The following is a 24,628-nucleotide window of genomic DNA, read 5'->3' as shown; positions in this document are numbered from 1 at the left end:
TCCATCCTGCTACCTAGAAGCAGCCGCTGCTAAGTTGGTGGTGTGTATCCTGGCTGAATTTTTATCTATTTATAGATGTATCCTTTCCTATCAAAACTGGATCCTACTATATATACAGTTTTATAATCTTCTCTTTCACCTAGTAATATATTAAGAATTTCTTTCCATGTCAGTAAACATAACCCAATATTATTCTTTTAATATTTGCATGTCATAATTTATTTAATACGTCTCCTATTATTGGATATCAAGGGTTTTGTTTTGTTTTGTTTTCCCAAGTTGTTGCTAATTCTGGGATAAATTGACTCAAGAAAGCATTCACAGGTTTCAGGCTTTTGCTATGAATTGTCTAATTGACTTTCAAAAAGGTTGAATCTACAATTTTACCAGAAGCTAATGAGATAATATTTTAAAGGTCTCTGTGCTTTATCATTAAAAAAATTTTTTTTTACTGATTGGGACGTTAAAAAGTATATCTTATAGTTAAAACCTTTTCATTTATTGATTCCTGGTGATATCAAGCATTTTGTTCATGAAGAGACATTTTTATTTGTTCTTTTTTTTTTTCTTCTTTCGGTACGCGGGCCTCTCACTGTTGTGGCCTCTCCCGTTGTGGAGCACAGGCTCCGGACACGCAGGCTCAGCGGCCATGGCTCACGGGCCCAGCCACTCCACAGCACGTGGGATCTTCCCGGACCAGGGCACGAACCCGTGTCCCCTGCATCGGCAGGCGGACTCTCAACCACTGAGCCACCAGGGAAGCCCCTTGTATTTTTTTAATTGTCACTTATTATTCTGTCTGGTGGTTTGTCTGGGTTGAACTTTTTGTTTGATTGTTGATATTGATTTTTTTATTACGAAAAATTTTAAAACAAAGTGAAAGGAATAATGCAATAAACCACCATATCCCCACCACCCAGATTGAACAAATGTTTGCTACACTTATTTCACCAATCTTTTTTTCCTTATATTTTAGATCACATCCCTGACATGACATTCACTCCCACATTCTTTGATATATATATCTCTAAAAAATAAGGACATTTTCTGCAATACCACTCTACACCTTACAAATTAACAACACATTCGATTGGTTTTTAATTGCTAAGAAGGTTCTGTTTGATCAGCACCAACCAAGTGTACAGCGTGTCAATGAGGAGGAGAAGAAAGCACATCCTGGCTTTCTTATGACCTCCAAAAATTAAAGAAAATCTGGTGCCTATATGCGTAGCCAAATGATGGAGTGACCTTCGTTCTCCATCTGCCCATAAGCCCCATTTAGAAACCCACTGAATCTGCAATGCCAAGTCTCAATTTGTAGATAAATGCCCCGGCTGAAGCTTGCCAGTGTATAACGATTCATTCAAGCTTTACTCACTACAGTCCTTCTTTCTTTGAAAATGTGTGTGCCCAACATGATGGATGACTGGGTTTCCAGGCCTAGCCCACTGGGGTCATAAGAGGGCTTCTCTGTTGTGTCCCTTTTAAGCTTGAATAGGGAACTTGCTGTTTCAGATGCTCAGGGTTGTCCTCAGGTCAGAGACTCGCAGTTGGTTTTTGTTTTTTGGTTTTTTTGCAGTACGCGGGCCTCTCACTGCTGTGGCCTCTCCCGTCGCGGAGCACAGGCTCCGGACGCGCAGGCTCAGCGGTCATGGCTCATGGGCCCAGCCGCTCCGTGGCATGTGGGATCTTCCTGGACCGGGGCACGAACCCGTGTCCCCTGCATCAGCAGGCGGACTCCCAACCACTGCGCCACCAGGGAAGCCCTCGCAGTTGTTTTTAATCTCGAGCACCCTGCTCCACCGCCACATCCCCTGAGCTTCCACCCAGGGTTCTTTTATTAAAACAAGTAAATAAATAAACTCATTCAAGAGTAGAGGTCCTTGGGAGGGACAGTATACATGAACGCCATTAAAGCTGTGTTTTCTTTCATTATAGATTACCTTTTTAACTGACTGCAAGAAAGTTAACAGGGAAACTGGCACCGACTTTTATATCTAAAATGTTGATATCTGGGCCCATTTCAAAAGAAGCAGCTACCCAATCTCATCCAAAATGAAATGAGGGCCCAAGCGGGCAGGTAGGATGACCACCTGCTGTCTGCAGTGACATATAGAGATCGCTAGACTGGAGCAAAAGGACCTTACCTGGGTTGCAAAGAGAGCTCAAAATCCTTTTACAAAAATCAGTAGAACTAAGCAGTTAATATATTTCAAATACAATGATTTATAAATATGCTTCAAAACATACAGATATGTAAATATATACAAAAGAAATATTGAGCATCCATTATTCCATTATAAATTATTAGCAAATACCCAAGGACAGTAACATTTGAGAAAAAAATAAGTGCTACCTAAAGAAAATTGCATTAATCATGAAAATTAACTTGAAATAATGTTATCTGATCTTTTTTAAAAATGGAATATCTAAAAATAAAGTGTGGCAATGTGTTTGTTGTTCAGTTGTGAGCATATTTTCATGCAAGCTAGTACAGCTTCTCAGAAAGTTTCTTCTGACCTTAAAGTACTTGAAGAAATTTTGAGAAGATAGTTATAACTAAATCAAATATTTCCCCTGTTCCTTATTTTCGAATAATCCTATCTGAATATGTTTGAAAAGCTTTAAAAAAAAAAAAAGGAAACTGCAACCCTTTGTGTTCTATGTCAATGACTATAACCTGTTATTGTTAGCAAGGTGTAGTTTTGTTCAAAGACAATGTTTCTGGTTTGTTCTCATTTCCTTTGGTTGCAAGATGTATACTTGGAGATCCCATGTGGAAGTTACCTGTATCCATTTCAATCTGCAACATTCGTATTCCATGTAGTCAGAAAGTCTTGGGACTAGAGTGAGATTTATTCTTGGAAGAATTTAGTCCGTCGCCTGTCTCTGCTTGAGGCTTTTGGAGGAATAGGATTGTTTTCTTGACTGGCGCCTCCTGCTTATTTCAAAAGGTTAATGCAGTGTGTCACTCCTGGGTCTAAGTGATTCAGAGGTCAGAGGGGGTTTTTTTGTTTGTTTGTTTGTTTTTTGCGGTACGCGGGCCTCTCACTGTCGCGGCCTCTCCCGTTGCGGAGCACAGACTCCGGACGCGCAGGCCCAGCAGCCATGGCTCACGGACCCAGCCACTCTGCGGCATGTGGGATCCTCCCGGACCGGGGCACGAACCCGTGTCCCCTGCATCGGCAGGTGGACTCCCAACCACTGCGCCACCAGGGAAGCCCCAGAGGTCAGAGTTTTAAAAATATCAGTACAATGGTTGTTGATAAATGTATGGAATTTCAGTTCTTAAAAAAATTAACCTGATACATCCATACAGAAAACAAGTATTTCAGTGTCCTGACTTGAGAGCTGGGGCTAAGTAGAGATTGAGGCAGCCCTGTTGCCATGACGGACAGACGGCCATCTGGTGTGGTGGCCCAGGGGCTGGGGTCTGCTGGGAGGCAGGTAGTGGCTGCAGAGGGAAAACATTGGCTTCCACAGAACTTTCCCACCCCAGAAGGGGGCTCTGGCTCTCCTTCCACAATATATAGCTTCTCTGAAATATCTCAAGTCAGATAATTTGGTCTTAAAATTTCCTTAAAATAAAATAAAATGAAATAAAAATTAACCAACATTCTTTTGGACATATTTAACCAGCTCTTAGAAAAAAATCCAGAAGCCCCGTTATACGATACATAGCTGAATAAATAATTAAGTACTTTTACTTGAAAAAACACCATCTTTTTTACTGATTAAAGAAAATTTTGTCTATGTGCGGATTGAAGTCAGAATATCACTTCAGGATGATTTGCCGAAAACGCTTACATTTAATAGAATTTCATTCTACCCTGAAATATGTAGATCTTTCTAGAGTCTGAGGACAAATTCATTGCAGAGCAAAGTCTTTTTTTCTTATTTAATCTTTCTTTTCTATTTGCCATCCCCAAGCTCAGTCCTAAAAGTTCTTGTCTTTTAGAAGGAAAAAAAAATGATTTCTTCTTTGGTGTTCCTTTTAAATTACAGTGCCACTACTAAGCATAAAGTTTTTTTTCTTAACTTTCTCTTACATACTATATCCACCTTATTCTTTTCCTTTTTTATCTTGTTCTGCTTTGCTATTGCCATCAAAACAAGAATTCCCGTAACATGTTGGTTTCAGTGGTGGCACCCTGGGGGGGATGGTTTGTAAGTAGATGGACCTTCTGTTTTGCACGAAACCGATCTCCCTGTCAGCACTCGGATGTTAAAGGTGGAAATACTTGTGCCACAGTCAGCAGTTAGCAAAATGTATCCCTATTTAGAGCCATAATCTTTTATGGACTCTTATTATTTATTGTAAATCTTTCCTTTCTGCAACCCTGAGCTGTTGACCTCACAGCTCATGCCATCTAATGCCTGGAATTGTCCAGTCACCGTGACACCAGTGCCCCTTCATATTTTAACCCTTAGATTTTCTGCAGGAGAAAAATCAAAATACGCATTCATTGTCCGTTTCATTATTATTCAGAAAAGAAACTCGAAAAAATAAACGTTTTGTCTTTTCCAAGTAACAAAAGGCAGGAAAAGTAACAGGGGTGTTTGGCAGTTCTAAGTCTACACGAACATCTTCCAGATGCTGTGTCTGAGTATTTATCGAGCATTTATACGAGTTAGCTAGTCTTCAGGTGGCCTGTCATTGTGCAGGACCAAAGGGGGGCCCACTGTGGTAGGTGGTGATTTTGTTAAATGAGAATAAGTGACAGTCCCTTCCGCCATTAGCTATTAGTCAACCTGCTTCTCTACCAACTTTTTACCAAAAAATGTGAACTAGAAATAAATCATTTTCTGGATGGATTTTGTTTTTTCCACTTCCTAAGCTCTCTTTCTGGTGGAGGGGCTTTTTCACACTAAAATGACTAAATTGAGTCAGGGAGCACGAACCATGCAGCCTTCGCAAGCTTGCTCCTTTTTTTCTGGAAGAATTGGTAACTATCTAAGCAGTTGAAGGACGGGTGCACACACGCTTCAGAGTCTAGTACATCGTAAAATCTGCAGTTCATTGACTCTTTTCCTCCCTGAAAAATGCAGACCCGCTTCAGCCTGTATCGGGTACCTGCGGGGCCTCCCCTCTCTGCCCGCCACCCTCTCCCATCACCCACAGTCCCTGGGGCCTGAACGAGGGCCGGTTTGTTCACCACAGAGCTGGACGTCCTCTGAGAGCAGATGGGCTTCTGCACTTTACAGACTCCGTGAGGCACAGGAAAAGAAAAGGGGCCTGAGGATGACCATCTCCACATTCTGAGAATGACATGGCCTGGTGCCAAGTTATAAGTACAGCGTCTTCTGTTCTCAGAACACAGGCAGAAAGTTAAAGATAACCAAAACATTTTTCACATGTTCTATTTCTCAGTTGAAAAAGCCTTTCTTTGGTGACCTAGGAGCCTGCGTACTGAAACAGTACTCCCACCCTGCTTCCCTCCCTCCTTCCACTGTCTCTTCCTTCTGAAGGATCCATGACTTTGTATTGTCCATGCGTTCCCTAGATGTTAAGAGACCAAGCAAAAGGCAGTGTAGCTTAGCTTAATGGGCAAGGGTGCAAAATGCGATGCCAACATACCTGGGTTCAAATCCTGTCTCAGCCCACGGGCATGGACAACTACCTAACTTCTCTGTACCTGAGTCTCTTCATCTGTAAAATATGGATGATAATAGGAATCGTCGACACCCTACAGAGGGTCCTTGTGAGGATCCAAAGAAGTTAATATACACAAAGCCCTTTAGAGCAGTGCCAGATACTTAGTAAGCAATACACGTGTTAGTTGCCATTTTTATTGAGCATGTATGATGTACTAAGAACTTTAACATGAAAGATCTTATTTAACCCTTTACAGCTCCCCTATAAAGATGGTATTTTATTTATTTATTTATTTATTTTTTCTTTTTGCGGTATGTGGGCCTCTCACTGTTGTGGCCTCTCCCGTTGCGGAGCACAGGCTCCGGACGCGCAGGCCCAGCGGCCATGGCTCACGGGCCCAGCCGCTCCGCGGCATATGGGATCCTCCCAGACCGGGGCACGAACCCGCATCCCCTGCATCGGCAGGCGGACTCCCAACCACTGCGCCACCAGGGAGGCCCTAAAGATGGTATTTTAAAAGCTCTTTTCCAGTGATGAAACAGGCCAGGGAGGTTGTTGACAAAGATCACTTCACCATTAAGTGGCCAATATGGAATTCAGACTCAGATCCTTCTGATTCCAAACTCAGGGCTAAACCACTGCACTCTCACTTCCCAGCGTGAATGGATCCGAATGCGGAGCATTGCAGCGGGGTGTCTGGTCTGAGACATGCTCTGTTAATGTAGTATCTTCTTTTTACAGATAAGACCTTACAGCAGTCTTAAGCTGCCTTGACTTGTCAAAGTTTCTCTATTGACTCTTTGCCCCTAACATTGCCAGTCCTTTTGTGCTTTTCTAGTATCCAGCCTGATTCCCTTCTAATTCTCCACTTCTTCAGGAGAAATCTTTTCTTTTCTATACAGGATAAAGCTGGCCTCCAGGGTAGAAAATGATTTGCAATGTTGTTTCCCTCGGCGATTGCCTCCGTTTCTTCTGAGCGGCTAGGTGGTAATAGGGCTTCACTCCACATGTGCGTGAAAATCTGTTGAAGAGAACACGTGACGGTGCAGAGCTAGCAAAACCTAAGGTGCTCTTCCCAGCACGTAGCGTGGCCACCTCTGCCTGGTTCACCCGGAAACCTTCGGGTTGGTTGGAAATGTACCTGCGGTCTCTACCTGCCCTATTTCTTAAACTATTTTTCAATCTGCTTGTGTTGCTGCCGCTTTGCAGTGTTGGCCACCAGAGTCACCATGTCCCATATGGACTGCTGCTCTGGCCACCTGCCTTGGGTTCTCCAACCCACCGGGCAGAGCTTCCTGAAACCGAAATCATACTGCGTCCCCGCCTTACTGAACACACCGCCGGGCTTTCCAGGACTGTTAGGACAAAGCCGGGATCCCTGCACTCGGTGTGCTCACCCTGCCCGGCACTCCAGCCTCATCCAGCTCCGCAGACTGGCTGTGTCCTCTCACTGTGCAGGGGACACTTCCCCCAGCCACTGGGAGCCCTGACAACCCTGCTGTCCATTCAGGTCTCAGCTCAGCTGTGGCTTCTGCAGGAAAGCCGCTCCTGGCCAGGCCCACACTGCGACCCCGCTGCCCTCTCTTCCACGGCGTTAGTCTAGTCGTGGTAGCCACGCAGGTCTTTGAGCCCTCTTAACATTTGCAGCCGTAGCCAGTTTTGCTGATGTTATGTCCCCAGTGCCTGGCATGCCCAAGCGCTCACTAAATGGTTACTGCAAAACTGAGGGAAGGAGAGCAGTGCACACTGTTCTCTGTGTCAAGAAGGGTGATATTCCTGGATACCTTAGGGGGCCTCTCTAGGGGATCTGGGTGTCCCCGAAGGAAGTCTCCACATCTCAGACCAAACAGTTCCATGAACTTCCTGGACTCTCAGGTTCTAGCATCATTCCAGGGCAACCGAAGGCCCATTGCCTGACGTTTACCCTGTGCCCTTGGGCCAGCCGGTGGTGGTTCCCATGTGAACTGTCCACTCAAACACGAGGATGTCATTGTCACCTTGTATAGATGCTTCAGAGCTAAGGAGGTGGGATTCGAGAAATCTCACACTCTGGGTCTGACCAACAATCCTCCAAGGGCTCTACCTCCTTAGAAGTTCTTTGATTCTGAACAGTTTTCTTTGTGGAAAAGTAAGAAATGAACCGAATCTCTCCAGCGGTCAACGGACCCTTCAATATCAGAGTGACCTTCTCTTCATGCATTTTATGCAAGGAAACTCTATTCTTTTTGTCGACTCGTGAGGAAAGGTTGATTAATTTATGCTCCCTTTTGAGCTAGACAGAGATACAGATAAAAACAGCTGACACTGATTGAGCACTTACTGTTTGCCAGACACTGTGAAAAGCACATTCCATGAACCATCTTACCCAGTCCTCCTAGAGTGGGTATAGATGCTATTAAAGTCCCATTTTATAGACAAGAAATGAAGGCTCAGAAAAGTTAAGCGATTTGTGCAAGGTCACATGGCCTTAAGTGGTGGAGCTGGAGTTTGGACCTAGAACTGCCCACTCTCAAGTACACTTTCTTAGCCTCCATGCTGCCTTGCCTTACCCTTTCACGAGTTTTGTATCACTTGCAGGTTTTGAGTTGTTTGGCACAAAACAACATGTCTCCCCACTCCCCATCACTGACTAGCCTATAGCCAGTTCACTTTTTAAGCCTACTTAAATTGTTTTATGTTTAAGATACAAATAAAAAGCATGCCACACATTTTCAGAACTCTAATAGAAAACTGATGAATTCATAAAAGTGCTAACAAAAGATCAAGATAAAAAAAATTAATGACATGGGACTGAGTGAACTGATGAGGATGATTATAATTTTTGTGACTTTCTGTTTGAATAAAAAAAAAATCCCACAAGGACTCAGAGGCAAAAAATATACAAATCAGTTTTCACTGCAAAGTAAAGGAGCTCTTACAGCAGAGGATTACTGGACTGAATGTCAATATTATGACATCGTATGAGTGTGTTTCGTGTTTGGTAATTGCAATCATTGTTGCTTTTGTTGTGGTCATCCATTTACAATGCTTGGTGTCAGTCTATTTATCTTTTGTAAAAATAAAATACAGTGTGTGTGTGGAAAAAAAAAAAGAGAGATAAAACAGTCTGAGGAAAGGGTAATGATTAAAATTTTATTATCAGAAACAATACGAAAAACAACCCAGAAAGCATGCCACACAAAGTTGCATCAAATCTAGCCTGAGTCATGTGAAACTGTCCTGTTAACTGTGTGTTTTATTTTTAAAAGATGGATATGTCTTCCATTAGTATCTTAATCTTTCCTTTTTAATATTTAATAACAGTAACCCGTAGCCTTTTGGCATGTTTAGAAAAGCAGCACCAGTCATGGGAGTCCTAGGCTTGCGTGACCCCAAGTCTGTTCCTTCCCCCATCTGCAGTTTTGCAGGAGCCGATTCGGCAGGCTGTACATCTCTGACTTCCGGGAAGGTTCAGCCAATCAGAGCCTTTGATGTGGTGGGGGTGGGGCTTAAGAAAGAGGCGGGGTATTTCCCTCCCTCCCTGCCCTCCCTGTCTGCCTCCTGCTGCGGCTGCACCTCTGTGGTCCCAGCTCCCTGCTGGGCAGGCTCACCTTGCCTCCAGCTTCCACCAGGTGACCTCAGTTCCCTGGGCTCCATTTACCTCTGCCTTTTGTCTCTCCAGCCTCAGCGTGCTATTGGCTTCCTGCTAGCTCTGGGCTGCACTGCTGGCGCCTATGAACCTTCCACCACCTGTGCACCGAGTTAAATTTGCTCTGTTGTACAGTAATAGGGCTTCCCGTGCATCATGTTGGACTCTGCTGTGTATTCCAGTATTCCCACACGTGATCGCAATATAGTCTACTTTAGAGGGCGGGAGATGGAGGCTATGACTGGGTTAAAATCCTCTCATTAAAAGCAGCCGAAGTGTTTGTGTTCACTATGGCTGTGGTATAAGGGGAAAACCCTGCCTGGGTGTCTGGTGTCTAGTTCTCGCTGAGTCACTAGGGGAGCTTAAAATCACTCAAGTCAAAGCCTCAGTTTCTTGAAAAATGAAAGTGCTCCCCGGGGTCCCTTCTGGCAGCCCCATTAGCTGGCTTTAACTCCTTCCAAACCAAAACAGTTGTAGGATGCAGACTCAGTTCCTGTGGGGACCAGCGAGTTGTCTCCGTCGGCTCGGCAGACCCTGACTCCAGCCATCTGCCCTTCTGAGGGGTGCCATTGGTCCCTGAGGGGTCAGGTGACAAAATGTGGGCGAGCTGGGGCAAATCTGTCACCACTCTGGAAAGACCTCCAAAACAGGCTTTTCTGATCTGACTCATGTGCTCGGTCTTCATTCAGGCACAGCTCACTTCCAGATCATAAAGTGCAAAAGTAAAATTTACTGCTCAGCTGTCCTGAGAGTGGGTTTAACAATGTATCAAAGATGTTGTTTCATCTGCTCACCTTAAGTATATACAACCAATAGGCAGAATGTGCAGGTGGCACTTGTCTGATGTAATATAGTCTCTTTCTCCATTTTAAGCACAATCTTACAGTCTCTAAACAGCATTTTAAAAATACGTTATCCCACATGTTGTTTGTGTATACGTATATATTTGGGGCCAGATGCTCTGGGTATCTTAAATAACTTTGATTTACTAAACTTCCCTCCTTCCCCACCCCCAGCCCTTTCTTTTCAGAAGATACATTTAGACAATCACCATTCACCTCCAACTCAAAAGACCTGCTGCCTAGTGAATCTGTGCTTCACGGAAGAATATCAGCTCCAGGTATGGAAACATTGTCGATTTTGCTTCTACTAATGGTTACTTAAAAATTACTTTTCTGAAATGCGTGGATTCTCAGATACGTCCGTTCAGTTTATAGGCTGAAGTTACTCATCTGAAGCTAGGTTTTTGAAAAGAGAGAGAAAATTTAAATAGCCACAAAAGTTTGTTAAAAGAAAAAGCAGACAGGAAGAAAGCTCTTCTTCTGCGCTGCAGGAGCTTATTGTTCTTTACCGGCTGATGTTTCATGTGTAGAGTGAATTCCTTTGAAATAGCGAAGTATAACCTGGAAATAATTTGCTCTCCACGTTGTCAGTATTTTAGGCAGGCAGCCAGGAAGATGGAGGCGGGCAGTGGCAAGACGGCTCGTCGCAGACCGGGAAGATCATGACCCTGGGGGGGTGGGGGCCACCACAAAGACCACTTCGGTTTCCATGGCAGCAACACAGCTTATTACGACAGTCTTGCCACCCAGATTTCGCCTCTGTTCTGAGAGGATCTGCATAGATCCATCTACCGCTCCCTTTTGCCACCTCAGCATCAATGCACAATTTTCTATCCACGCTTCCTTTTTCATTGCTCCCTTCCCGAGCAAAAAGAAAGATGTGCTTGCTGTCCCCTTACCAACAGCATGGCCATCCCTCAGGACTTAACATGTGCATTCTCAGAGTCGTCATCAACTGAGAACATTTGAGAACCCCTGCCCTGGAGTCCCTCCTCCCTTCCCACCCCTCCCCCACCCCAGTACCACCAGTCCAGCTGCCAGGAAACTTTCAGCTCCCAGTCACTAAGAGAATTTCAGAAGCTCCTGGTGGCCTCCACACCCGTTCATGTGTCCAGGAGAGACCAAAGCCACATGTGTGCACGAGGGGCTCACAGCAGGGTTGTTGGCCAGGAATTCCTGCAAGAATAAAGTCCAGTGTCCCCCTCACACGCAAGGAGCCCGTGTCACAGATGCAAATGGCTGCAGAGCTGAGTGTTTTGCGATTCAGAAAGAGCCAAGGAGCATCTTCTGAGATACTGGCTTGTGGACATCACAGGTCGTTGGAAGTGGTCCGTGACAAACAGTGGGGAAAAGGCCACTCTTTGTCATTCTTTAGTCTTATGATGGCAGATCCATTTCTTCTCATCTCCAAAGCCTCCAGGTACCTGCAACCTTGTTAGCCTGGCAGGGCTTTCCTATTCAAACCCCATAAATAACATGCTTACACAAAAACACATTACATAATACCTGGTTCTAGAGGTGGAAAGAAATTCTGGTTAGTTGATGTCTTCATTCTCAAACAGGGGCTATTTGAACTACTGTTTACTTCCCACAGTGTCTTTTTGAATAACCATCTCCCTGTTCCCCAAATTATCACCCTGCTGTTAAGTTGATGGATTGTGACTTTCTAATGTCAAAATAACTGCCTAGTAATTGCCTGTCAGAATGCTGTGACCCATACAGCCAGCATCCCATGATGTATATACAAACCCTGCATTGCTGGCTTAATGTGTGGCTTGGCTATATTTTAAGAAGGGTTTATTGGTCAAGTTACAGCTCGCCCTCAAAAAGTAATATGTTTAACTATGTGTGTTGTGTTGTCGGGTGGGGAACTTCCTATGATTCGCTTGACAGAATTTTATTACAAATTAGATAAACTCACCCTTAAAAAGTTAACTCTTATTTTGGAGGGAGAAGTCAGCATAACTGGGATTTTTTTTTTAATGTAAATCCACCATTCTTGAGGGATAATCAGTCTCTGTTCTTGAAAAAGCCTTTCTTTAGGCAGAGGATAGGCAAAATGACTATATTTAAATTTTGCCAAAATAGACAACTAAAAAGGGCCTATTTAAAGCAAGCAAGGTAAAAATGCTTTAGAAATGGAGTTAAAATTAGAAAAATTAAAAGTGGTAAGGACATTCTGGTGATCACAAAGTTCTTGTAATCCGAAGATACATTTTATAAGGAAAACCTTGACAATTTGGACGAATTGTGGAGAAGACCAATCTGAACAAACAAAAGATTGCAGTATGGAGACTTTTCAAGAAAACATGTGTTTGACATCTGGACAGTGATAAATGGCCATCGTGTACTACCTACTCAAGCTCCCCAATCCTTTACCCACAATTCTGAAATCCATAATTTTTTGAATAAGTTGTTTGGTGGCAAAACCTAATGAGAGGCTATTTATAGCCTTTATGTATTATGCCAAGGATGAAATCCATACATTTTTGTTGCAGAAATATCAATGTGCTTGATTACGAAGGCCCATCGGAGTGTTACATAAAATAATATCTTACGCACCATATTATCATCTGAAATCAGAAAAAGTATGAATCCCAAAATACATCAGGCCCTGGGGGTCTTGGATAGATATGGTGAACCTACGTCTATTCCAGGACTCTGCTAAATGCAGTGCTGGGAACAAAGAAATTTTGAAGCCACAGTTAACAACCTTAAGATTCTAGGGTATAAGAATCATAAATTCCTATAGAAGATTTCGGAAGACCAAGTGGGCAGCAGATTTCTGAATCATTGACGATGTGGCAAAAACGAGTTGTCCGATGCAGATGCTCTAGTACTACGACAGCAATGTTAATGAGGGCCTGGATTCGAGAAAAGGAGGACGGGGATAGGACAGGCAGGAAATGGGCTAGTTGACTAGTTTGGTTAGCTTCGTTATCAGCAGGTTGAATTAGGGACCTATGGTGGCTGTGCAGAAATGGGGAAGCCAGGAAGGAGATAGCCGGCTTTAGTGACGAGGCAGAAAATCATTTGTTGTTAGTATATAAATAAAAGCCTCAGCATCCTTAGACGTCTTCTCTTGGGTAATTTAAATGTCACCATTAAAATATTATTTCCATTCTTTATTGACTTCGCAAACTTCTTGCCACACATCATGTAAAGATACATGTCAGCCTGGAGAATGATCTCAGAGTCCCAACTAGTGGAGACCATAATTAATGAGGTTTAATGTGCCTAGTTCCATTCCAAGAAAGCCCTTGCAAATGCTGAAAACCCACAGCATTAACTCAACAATATATATTGGTATATATTTATATACTTCTATCAGTGGGATGAAATTCTCTCCCATTCGCCTTTGGAGGGGAATGTAGCACGTGAGAGTATCGTTGAAGGCCTGGCAGCTCCAGGCCAAAGCGATGCTCGCAGTGGGTTGTGATTGTGTTTCAGGCCTGTGGCGCACGAAGCAAGCGGTGTGGGAGAGAGTAAAATGGGGAGAGGTGGTAGCACGATGGATCATGGAAACATTGAGAATAGCACTGTTAACTAGGCATTTGCCTTCGGCAGATGGTCTCTAAGACACACAGCTGCCACCATCCCAGAGAAACAGAATAAACACAGAGCTTCGCAGTGTCCTGGACCCGGTTGTTGCCACTATTTCTAGACTGACTTTCCTGTGAACCAAAAAATGCTCACGAGCCAAGACCTAACATTTTTACTTGCTGTGAATGTCTTAGGCGGAGGTAACACCAGGAATCCTTAATAAAACAATGAGTTAAAAGCTGCTGTCATCGTCTGCTGGAGGGACGTGAGGACAAAATAACCTGAAGGCCGTGAATAGATGACTGAGTATACCCTGGCTAGTGCCGTGGCTGGTGGTGATGGTACAAAAGAAATAAAAGAGATTTCCTATTATGGGGGAGATAAAATTACAGACTCTGTGTAATTTAATGTACTTTGTCTAATTTATAATTGTCTCACTTTGTAAAAGATTTACACTAATAGAGGAAAGATTCTGAGGCCAGGTGTTTTTCAGGGCACAAAGAGCAGTTCTGTATAAGGAGTAGACCCGTTGCCATGTACCTGCAGCTATTTCTGTTTTCCCGTCGTCTTTCCGAAGCAAAGGCTATTAAGAGAGGGATTTACGTCTCGGCACTGCTTTTAAGCAATGTGGAGCTTCAATTCTGTTTTATTATGATTTTGAAGTCGCAGTATGTTTGCTCTGTATTAAGCCAAAAAACAAAAACACAAGCAGAGCGGGTGTGAAGGAAAATGCAGGTCTCCGTGGAACTCTTTCACTGTGTTTGGAGTCACCGATGCTTCTGTGTGTTATTTCAGATGGAGCTTAGAGTCAGACAATGTAAAACATATCAGCAATTGTATTTGTAAATCCCTTCACCCGTTATTTGCTAAATTCCCTTTAAAAAAAAGAAACTCTTTTTGTTGTTATTGTTCATAACATCCAAACAAGAAGAACATGGGAAAAATTTAGTTCAAGACTTGATATGCCGATCAGGTTTGACGTTAAATTAAAAGGCACGTTTAGAATGCTGTGCCTTGTCCCCCGGCCAATTCTTGATCCCTTTTCCTCTCTCTGTTCTGCCCATCACTCTAATACAAGTTGCACCATGTCATATACACTTTTCTGAAATCTAAATTAATGGTGCCTTGCATCAGAGCGCCACCAGTGACTAACTCTTGGCCTGCCGTGCAGCTGCCCAGATAGGAATGACCTCTCTCAGGCAGTGGGTTTAAAAGACGTGCATGTCACCTTTGTTTATGTTAAGACTTCCCGACTCATATCTTGAGACAGAGACATACCAAGCTTTCCTGGATTACAGCAAAGTGGTTTCTTCAATCCTTTTTCAAACACAGCAGATTCTTTTAAAATTCAGACTAAGTCATGGATAAACAGTAGAACATTGGGTGTTGTTTGGTGTGTATCATTTTGTGGCTTGAGCTCCTTTTTGATTAAACAGATTCATCCTGTACAGAGGAGGAAGTTAATAGTTATCAAGGACCTGCTAAATTGTCAGGCCCGGGATCTGTGTCATCTCATTTAATTTTGAAAACAACCCATTGAGACATAGGAATTATGCTCAATTTACAGGTGACTAAATGGAGGTTCAGAGAGATTTAATACCCTTTTTCCAGTTTTATTGAGATATAATTGACATATAACATTGTATTCGTTTAAGATGTACAACCTAATGATTTGATATACATATTTTGCAGAATGATCACTGCAATAAGTCTAGTTAACATCCATCACCTCACATTGTTACCAGTTTTTTTTCTTGTGAGAACCTTTAAGATCTGTTCTCTTAGCAACTTTCAGACCTGCAATGTGGTATTGTTAACTACAGTCACCATGCTGTACATTTCATCCCCGGAATTTATCTTATAACTGGAAGTTTGTACCTTTTGCAGAGACATTGCGGATTTCATGGGTTCAGAGATATTGTGGGTTCAGTTCCAGGCCACCACACTAAAGCAAATATTACCATAAAGTGAGTCACATAAATGTTTTGGTTTCCCGGTACATATAAAAGTTATGTTTACACCATACTGTAGTCTATTAAGTATGCAATAGCATTATGTCTAAAACACAACATACATACCTTAGTTAAGAGATACTTTATTGCTAAAAAATGCTAACCATCATCTGACAATGCATAGTTGCCACAAACCTTCGATTTGTTAAAAAAAAAAAAAAGAAAAGAAAAGCAATATCTGTGAAGCGTGATAAAGCAAGAGATGCCTGTAATAACTTGTTCAGAATCCTCCAGTTGGTGAGTGGCAGCCCGTGAATTCAAACCCAGAATTCCACAGTGCATTTTCTGTCTTCCTGCCCTGTCACACTGCCTTCTAAGTCAGATATGTGTCACCAGCAGTGAGCGAAGAAGCACATCTCTCCAGTGTTTGCCCGTACGTACTCCCAGTTGACATTTGAAGTATTACTGATGGATGGCCTTCTTTTAGTTAGGAATAAAAAGTAGTCCTTTAAATAAAATATTTCAAAGCAGTGACAAGATAAGAATGTATTGTTTATTAATATAATGCTAATTTTGTCCTCTTCCCTTTTAATTCTTTTCTTTCTTCCCTTAATGCCTCGATATCTAGTAATCATAGTCACTTGGAATGTTTCTTTTAGTCAAGAAACTTAAAGAAACAATGTTTCTTTTCAGTAACCTTTAATGGATTGTCTGAGCTGTAGAAATAGTTTCATGAACCTGGTTAAAACCTCCTGGTTAAATAAGACACATAACACTGAAGTGAGTGGTGATCTGATCAGCAATGCAAAAGGAAAAGTTCTCCACTGGGAATCCGGAGAACCCGGGTTTAGCCCTAGCTAAGCTTCCAGTAGAAAGAGAATAGAAGAGCTTCAAGCTTCTTCCACATCCCCTCTTTTTCAAAAACTGCCATCTGTAGTGGTACTGTGACCGCAACTCAGGTTTCTTTGTTTTCCTTGTGGAACCAAAACTATATGCTGGTATGGGGAGCATCAGTTTAGTCTACTAGAAATTCTACCACACCCACTAAGAGTTGGGGGAGGGACGTAATCCTTGAAGGACAGTATTGGGGATGGTAGTGACTGAGAAGTGGGCACAAGAAGGGCATCTGGGAAGACGGACCATTTCATTTCTTGATCTGGCTGCTGATTACATGCACGGGTAATTTTGTGAAAATTCATCAAGCTGTGTTAGGGCTATAGCTGTCTTATTCACAAATAGGTGGGTCTCGATGGCACGTGGCCACCTCCAGGCCATCAATACGAGGGCATCTTCACTTCAGAGACTATGAAAGTGATGATGATGCCAGCTGTCTTTCAAGTAGACAATTTTTAGTTTACAGGAACATTTCCATTCGTAGCACAAAATTGCCCCGAATTAAGTGACATATAGGTTGATATCTCTGATTCCCGTTCTGTTTCAAATTGGGAAAGTATTCTGCGCTGCTTATAGCATATCTCTGATGTACTTACAAACGGTGAGCTATGTAGTCTGTCCAGCTGTTTACTAGAGGGAGAAGTTTTTGTTGTTACACAGCTTCCTGACCCAGATAATGTTATTTGAGGCTAAAAATGATGTGCTCGCAACGAGCTCCATTTGTCCCTAACCAGACTAGTTTGGTCTCAGTCAGAGTGTAGGTGAGTTCCAAAGGGGAGCTGTTGACTCCGTTAAAAAGTCTTTGAAGAGAAAGGTCTTCGTGTCCAAGTTAGTCCTTCTCAAAAATGTGACTAATCAGGTCTCTGCAGACCAGCGGTTGTGGTATTCACTGAAGGGGTTTAATTGTGGTAACCTTTCCAAAGGAGAAATTTATCTCCAGTTTAGATCCTCACCTGAGCTATCTATGGAAAGCCACAAAGATAGAGGACAAAACTGTGGTCGCTGGGCTAAGTCCCTTTATCTACGCTCAGATAGCACCCGGGTTGAGTCCCTTGGTATTGAAGATAATCATCAACACTTTGGTGTCTGTACTTTGCGGGAAATGGTGACATCCAAAAGCCCTTTTAAAGACCCAGTTTTGGTGGCTTCCCTGCTGGCACAGTGGTTAAGAATCTGCCTGCCAATGCAGGGGACACGTGTTCGAGCCCTGGTCCGGGAAGATCCCACATGCCGTGGAGCAACTAAGCCCGTGTGCCACACCTACCGAGCCTGCGCTCTAGAGCCCACGAGCCACAACTACTGAGCCTGTGAGCCTAGAGCCCGTGCTCTGCAACAAGAGAAGCCACCGCAATGAGAAGCCCGTGCACCGCAACAAAGAGTAGCCCCCGCTCACCGCAACTAGAGAAAGCCAGCACACAGCAATGAAGACCCAATGCAGCCAAAAATAAATAAATAAAATAAATTAGTTCTTTTAAAAGCCAGTTTTTTGTTATGTAAATTAGTTCATTTGTGTCATATTTTAGATCCCATGTATAAGTGATATACGATATTCATCTTTCTCTGAATGAGTTACTTTATTTAGTATGATACTCTCTAGGTCCATCCATGTTGCTGCCAATGGCCTTATTTCATTATTTTTTATGGCTAAGTAAACATACTTGTGGTTACGAAAGGGGAAGGGGGTGGAATTAGGAGTTTGGGATTAGCAGATACACACTACTATATATAAAATAAACAACAAGGACTTACTTTATAGCCCAGGGAACTATATTCAATATCTTGTAATCAAATATACAGGAAAAGAAAAAACCCAGTTTGAGGACTTTGTTTCTCAGGTGTTTCTCAGGTTAGGTCCCTGACGCTGTGACCACTTTGGCCCTGGCCTGATATCTTCCTGTGAGCAGAACATAAGATTTTCTGCACGCCATTTATAAGGCCTCTGCAGTGCCTGTGGTTGTATTTTTACTTTTGCAAAGACTATTGAGATGCCTGGAGAATGAATAGTGCTATAAAAGGTCAAATTCTTGAGTATGTGTAATGGACGATGGAGAGTATTTGTTTGAAAATTGCCATGTGGTGACCCTGGCTTCAGTTTGGGACAGGCTAATTCAATCTACCAGGCCTTTTCTGTATATACAATACGTTCTTCCATTCCTTTGCTATCAAGAATACATATTCTCATTTCATGCAATTTCTTCTTTGTGTTTATTCCTTTGCAGGGCAGCAACTGCCCTCCGGTAACCAGTGTAGAAAAAAAGAAAAGCCATTCCGCTTACAAACTAGACCATCTATTTTTCTTTCAAACAGATCCATTCTGTATTCCCATATGTAGGCCAAACGGGGACCTCTCTGCGGTGAGAGAGACACCCCTGCCCCACGTCACACCACAGCCCTTCCTCCATGTGGTTGTTGGAATGACTGTCAGGGCTTCAGCTGGGGGCTGTTCTTCCTCATGCAGTGTGTTTCCTTTAGCAAAGTCCTTACCATTTCTCTTCTCCGTCTATCATCCAGAAGAGGAAGGTGTGAATTAGAAGCGCAAAAGTATGGGCAGTCTCTGCACTGGCTTCATGAGATCCCTGGTTCCTCACGTCCTCCTCTGGAGTTCTACTGAGACGGCCCGCACAGGGCTCTCGCAAGTTCTGTGAATTCAACGGGTCCCAAACTAAACGTATTCCCCACCCCACCCCCGCTGTCTCCATCCCTCCCCAAATAATTAAAACTGATTAAAACCCTCTGCTCGGGCTTCCCTGGTGCCGCAGTGGTTGAGAGTCCGCCTGCCGATGCAGGGGACACGGGTTCGTGCCCCGGTCCGGGAAGATCCCACATGCCGCGGAGCGGCTGGGCCCGTGAGCCGTGGCCGCTGAGCCTACGTGTCCGGAGCCTGTGCTCCGCGGCGGGAGAGGCCACAACAGTGAGAGGCCCGTGTACCGCAAATAAAAAAACAAAAAGAAAACCCTCTGCTCTATCTTTTTTTCCTAGCTTGCTGAGTAGCATCATCACCTCCCATGGCACGAATCATAAGGTTCGATACCATTTGTTTGCGTTCCTCCAGAAACAGATCCCAAGGCAAGGATTTATGCAAGGAGTTTTGTAGGAAGCAAGACCAGGAAAGCTTGGGAGAGGGATGGGAAAGCGGGCCAGGGAAAGGCAGGCAGTCAGCAAAAGGTTCCCTCTCAGACAGGTTACCTATGCAGACAACTGGAGATTCATGTCACTGGGGGACCCTGGGAAGCCATGGAGGACACACACCTCAGAGCTTTCTACGGGAGGGACTGAGAGAGGTGAGATTCAAGCTGCTCCCAGGAGAGTCAGCTCCCCAACACCCTGGTCTTACTACACAGGTGGTCAAAGCAGGCTCCCGTGGCCAGAGGAAGCCCTTGGCAAAGGTAGGCACATGCTGGCAGTGGGAAGGCAGGTGCTGAAGTGATAAAGGCAAGGTGATGGCGGGAGAGGGGGCAGGAGTGACAGTATTTGCTGCCTCGTTTCCCATTCCTGCCTCTTGTCCACCTTCCACTTCTAACCAGTTACCCTGCGTGATTCTCCCTCCCACCTCTCTCCTAAATGCATGTTTTCCTTTCTTTCCCAACTGCCAATAAGCTTGTTGGAGTCTCCATCATTAGTCCTCTGGGTTCCAACAGTGGCCTCTCTCAGGTCTTCCTGTCTCCAGTGTCACCCCTGATGGTTCCGTCTTCCCATCCTGCAGCCGTAATCTTTCTAGAAGGCGTATCATCATCTCACTCTCAACCCTCAGGATAAAGTTTAACTGACACCTGCAGTCTCTCCCTATAGGTTTGTTTGTCTGTTTGCTTTTTTAATAGCCTCTGCATTCCCCTTCCACTCCAAAACTGGAGTAGGTGCTGCTTCCTTTGATCTCCTTGGATATTTAGAATTTCCTGTTTATTTAAGCATCAGCCTTCTCCCTTAGCTGTAAACTCCTTGGTGGGCATAAGCTGACTTGTTGACCATGGTATCTCCCAGAAGCCACCACCAAGTGTAATCGCTCATCAGTCTTGGATGAAAGCATATTGTTGAAAAACTATGTTGTTTGTAGAGCTAGTGTTGAATGTTCTAAGAGATATCTGATGAGACTTTGATTATGACACAGATCCGATTTTGACTGTAGGTTAAAATGGACCTCTTTATAAATGTAAGGTGTGCAATAAAGCTTTTTTTCAAATATAGTTGGTCTCCCTAGGTAATGTGGGTAAGTGCCATGACATAATTCTCTTTTTAGAATTAAACGGTTAAGCTTGACAGGAGAAAGATTGCAGGGCTATTGTGTTCATTTTTTTCACCTTAGGTATAGATCTAACTGCCACAAAAGAAAGTCTAGAGCAGCATTTCTGAAGGTGGAGGTCCAAGAGGACTAGATGGTTTGATGTAAAAGGTTAACACTGGCATTAATGTGAAAACCCAATACTGATTTTCATGCATAATCATAAAACTTCCCAGGCATAGAATTCCCTATGTCATTAGTCTCATATTAAAAAGTTTGGAATTATTTCAGATAGAATTGTTTTCCCATCCGTGAGCCAACCGCTTTATGAGATGAGCTTCTCTTTCAATGTAAATTATTTTATTGAGAGACAGTGTTATATTTTGATCCAAATAGGGCAAGAGTTCACATAAGAGTCTTTCATTCATACTAAGGGGAAACTGTGTGAGACAGATTTGAATTCAGGCCTGAAGCTCTCTGGAATTTGGGCAGCCCATGAAAGGGAAAATTTTTTTCTTGCAAATTATTAAAAAATGATACATGGCTTTTTCCTCTTGCTTGGGAAATGTCCCCCAGATTTTCTGACACTTCCTCAATGGTTTCGTACACCTGAAGAAAGAAACAGTTTTCTACAGCTGTCAGGCTACACGCCTCCCTACTCTTACACCTTTCTCCTCACCTCTGCAAGAATCAACTGAGATAAGCCCCCTGGAGTTGGAGATTCCCACACATACACAGCCATTTCTTCCCTCAGCTACCTGTCTTCTCCAGGGCATTCTGTCTCATCCCCATCTTTTCCTTCTCTTTTTCTATTGTGAGCCATTGTGGGGTTTACATGAGGCAAGACCTACGTTAAATATTCCACTAAAGATGTCAATAAGAAATGAATTCTCTAAGTTACAGAGAAATACAGTGCTCCCTGTTATTTGGTGAACTTTAACCTTCATGTCCCATTCTAGGAATTTAATCTACCAATAAACTTGAGCAAGTAACACTAAGGTGTATGGACAAGGCTGTGCTCTCCACATAAATATATGAAAACAAATTAAATGTTCATAGGTAGGGAACTGGTGAAATGAACCATAGGACATTTGATGGAAAATTCCAGAGCTATTAAAAAAGAATAAAGGAGATCTTTTAGAATTTACATGAAAAGATGTCTAAGAGATATTGTTAGATTTAAAAAAACAAAAAGCTGGCTACAGACAATATATGTGACATGATCCCATTTATATATTTTTTAAAGAGGTGGTACATTTTATGTGCACACAAAGTGCTTGCATGTGTGGAGATAATTTCCCCACAGATAAATTCTGAACAGTTTAGCACAAGGAGTGAAAAGGACTGGGATTGGGAGAAGAGGGAGAGTAAGTGAGAGGCATTCTTTCATTTTTCAGTTTATATCCTTTGTTCTATTCTTTTTACCATTAATTTACACTTTTATTATTTTGTAAAGTTAGCAAAAGTAAAGTGAGATACCTATGTGTTCAAATCAATTTTTTTTTTTTTTAGAATCCATCATTCACTCATATGATGACTTGGAGCCCCAGTGAATAATCTCTAAATTAAGTGAACTACTAAAAATATGGATAAAGCAATGATTCTTAGCCATCTTCCCTTGGTGAACTCCCCCAGCTAGATGCCAGAGTTAAATGAGTGTTTCATACAGTTCATGAGAATATAAATCAGGTTACAAATCTGCATGAATGGTGTGACCCCATGGTTTGTAAAAATGTGGGCATACAGGGGAAAGATCAGGAAGGATAGAAATGTTAACTGTTATCTCAGGGTAATTAGGATTTCAAATGACTTTTACTTATATTTTATGGACTTCCATTTTTACCATAAACATGCATTATTTTTATCATCAGACACATCATTTGAACAAAGGTGAAGCTATCTTGTTTGTTCTGGTACTGAATGCTTGACACCACTTGGAAGTTTTTATCATGAGGTTAATGCCTGGAGTTTTGGACAAGGAGACCAACTTCAACAGAACCATGTTCAGATGTGACCCCAGAAAAAATGGTAGACCTACAAAAGTGAATGGAGATATTTTCAGCTGCAAGAGATGAAAATGTTGGAAAAAGCCTTGTAAGGGACGTTTGGAACGTAGAACCTACCTTAAGGTATCAAAGCACTTCAGACTAAGGGATACCAACCATTCGCACGTCTTGTGCTGATTGACAACTACTGCCTTCATGATTTCCTCATCCTCTGTTACGTTCACCCTTGGGTACCTTCTTCCCAAGGTAGATGCAAGGCTTTCCAGTCAAAATGACTCATTCATCTGCAAATTCTAGGTCCCTGCCTTAAGTATCTAGGAATGAGTCACTCAGATCAGTTGCTTCTCTTTTAACTTGAATGGAATTAGACTCTGGGATGTTCAGTTGAAAAGATTCATGAATCGGTAGGTCCCAGGAAAGGCAGTGGTGAGGTTATCAGGGAAATCAGCTCTATTATAGGAACGGGAAACAGAATAATTAGGGAATCAGATAACCCAGAGGTAGAATGATATACAAATAAATAAATAAATAAATAAGATTAGGTCCAAACTCTGGCTGTCAATCTTTGCTAGAGTATGCAGGCAGGAATTAATGCGTTATGTGGATTTTAGGTAACTATTTTGTCTTAAAGGCAAGATGACTCATACAAATTACTTTTTTTGCTCACTAATTTTGTATGTACTGTGTAGGTACTTGCCAAAAGAAAAGCAGGGGAAAATTTTACTCAGGAAAAAAAAAATGTGTACTCTTGCAAATGCTTTTAACATGTAGGCATGCTTTCGGTATGTGAAAGTTATTTTTGACACTATTTTTGGCCAAATTGTTTTTCATTTTTATGAAAAATGTTAATTTTTAAAGCACTCCGGTCTATCTCCCAACTGTTACTTTTATCACTCGAAAATGTGGTATTTTAAAAATATCATCACTGGTGTCATACTAAGACTTGCCTTGGATTACAAGCCTTTCATAGTAATTAATGTCTTTTTTTAAAGGCATTTGGACATGAAAAAGGAATAAAATGAAAGTTCACCAAAATGTTCATAGCAGTTGTCTTTGGGTAATGATGGGAACTGTCGTTGTGGTTTGGGGTTTTTTTTTTCCCCCACTTGTCTGTGTTCTTCTAGTTTTCTATAATGAGCATGGAACACTTATAAAGAAAAAATCAAATTTATTAGAGGGAGTAAGTTTGTTAAGGGAGAAAGATAAGAGTCATGATGCTTTGAGTTGCACTGTAGTCATTCTCATGGTCACACACAAGATGGGCCTTTGTCCAAGGCTCCCACACATCTTGTGTTACAATGAATAAATATTGGTAGAGTTGTTTCAAAAATTTTAAATTACGATTCCTGTAAGTTATTAACAAAGAGCTGTGAAATCCTCATATGAGATACAAATATGACCGAAGTCTTTTAAGTACATATTTCAGTTTGGCTACTTACTAAGTTCACTTGAGGAATGATTGAAGTTTGAGAATGGTTCCTTATTTTCAACCTTACAAGGGATATTAATGAATTAAATTTATCTTAGGGCACCAGCTGTTGGAGAAGAAGTGCACACCATCTTATTTAACTGGGTCATTGAAAACGGTGTTTAATGGAACAGCCCTTTGTACTGTTGCATTGCACTACTGGTCTCATAAATATTATTCACTTAGGTATAATTAACAAAATAATAGCTGCTGATGGAGAATGTTTTCAGTAGTTTTATTGAGAAGTAAAATGAGCATTCACATTTTTGTTGCATCTATTTAGTTTCCTAACAGAAGAGGTCAATTAGAAAAACGATCTTCGTGGCTACAGATTCACTGCCCCTTAGATAATTTTCATTCTTCTGCATTAGCATCAGAGGACATTGAGATGCTGTGAAATGGGGATTAAATATAAAAGGATCTGAGTAGCATTAAGTATTTGATGAGCAGTCTGAGGAGCTATTATGAGGTGTATGTACCCCT

General features: G+C 42.4%; 1 protein-coding gene across 3 annotated transcripts in view; it reads left to right on the top strand.

Annotated features, from left to right (window-relative positions):
* The window catches only part of ZNF827 (zinc finger protein 827), a 181,556-nt gene that overhangs the window by 107,198 nt on the left and 49,730 nt on the right, over nucleotides 1–24,628 (top strand). For all 3 annotated transcript variants that reach the window (XM_060115977.1, XM_060115981.1, XM_060115989.1), the window contains exon 8: nucleotides 10,241–10,344. In XM_060115977.1, the coding sequence (XP_059971960.1) occupies nucleotides 10,241–10,344 (104 nt within the window). The remainder of the gene's footprint in view (nucleotides 1–10,240; nucleotides 10,345–24,628) is intronic.

Source organism: Mesoplodon densirostris, chromosome 1 (assembly GCF_025265405.1).
Source record: "Mesoplodon densirostris isolate mMesDen1 chromosome 1, mMesDen1 primary haplotype, whole genome shotgun sequence".
Classification (NCBI taxonomy): domain Eukaryota; kingdom Metazoa; phylum Chordata; class Mammalia; order Artiodactyla; family Ziphiidae; genus Mesoplodon; species Mesoplodon densirostris.
This window is presented reverse-complemented; position numbering and strand designations above follow the sequence as displayed.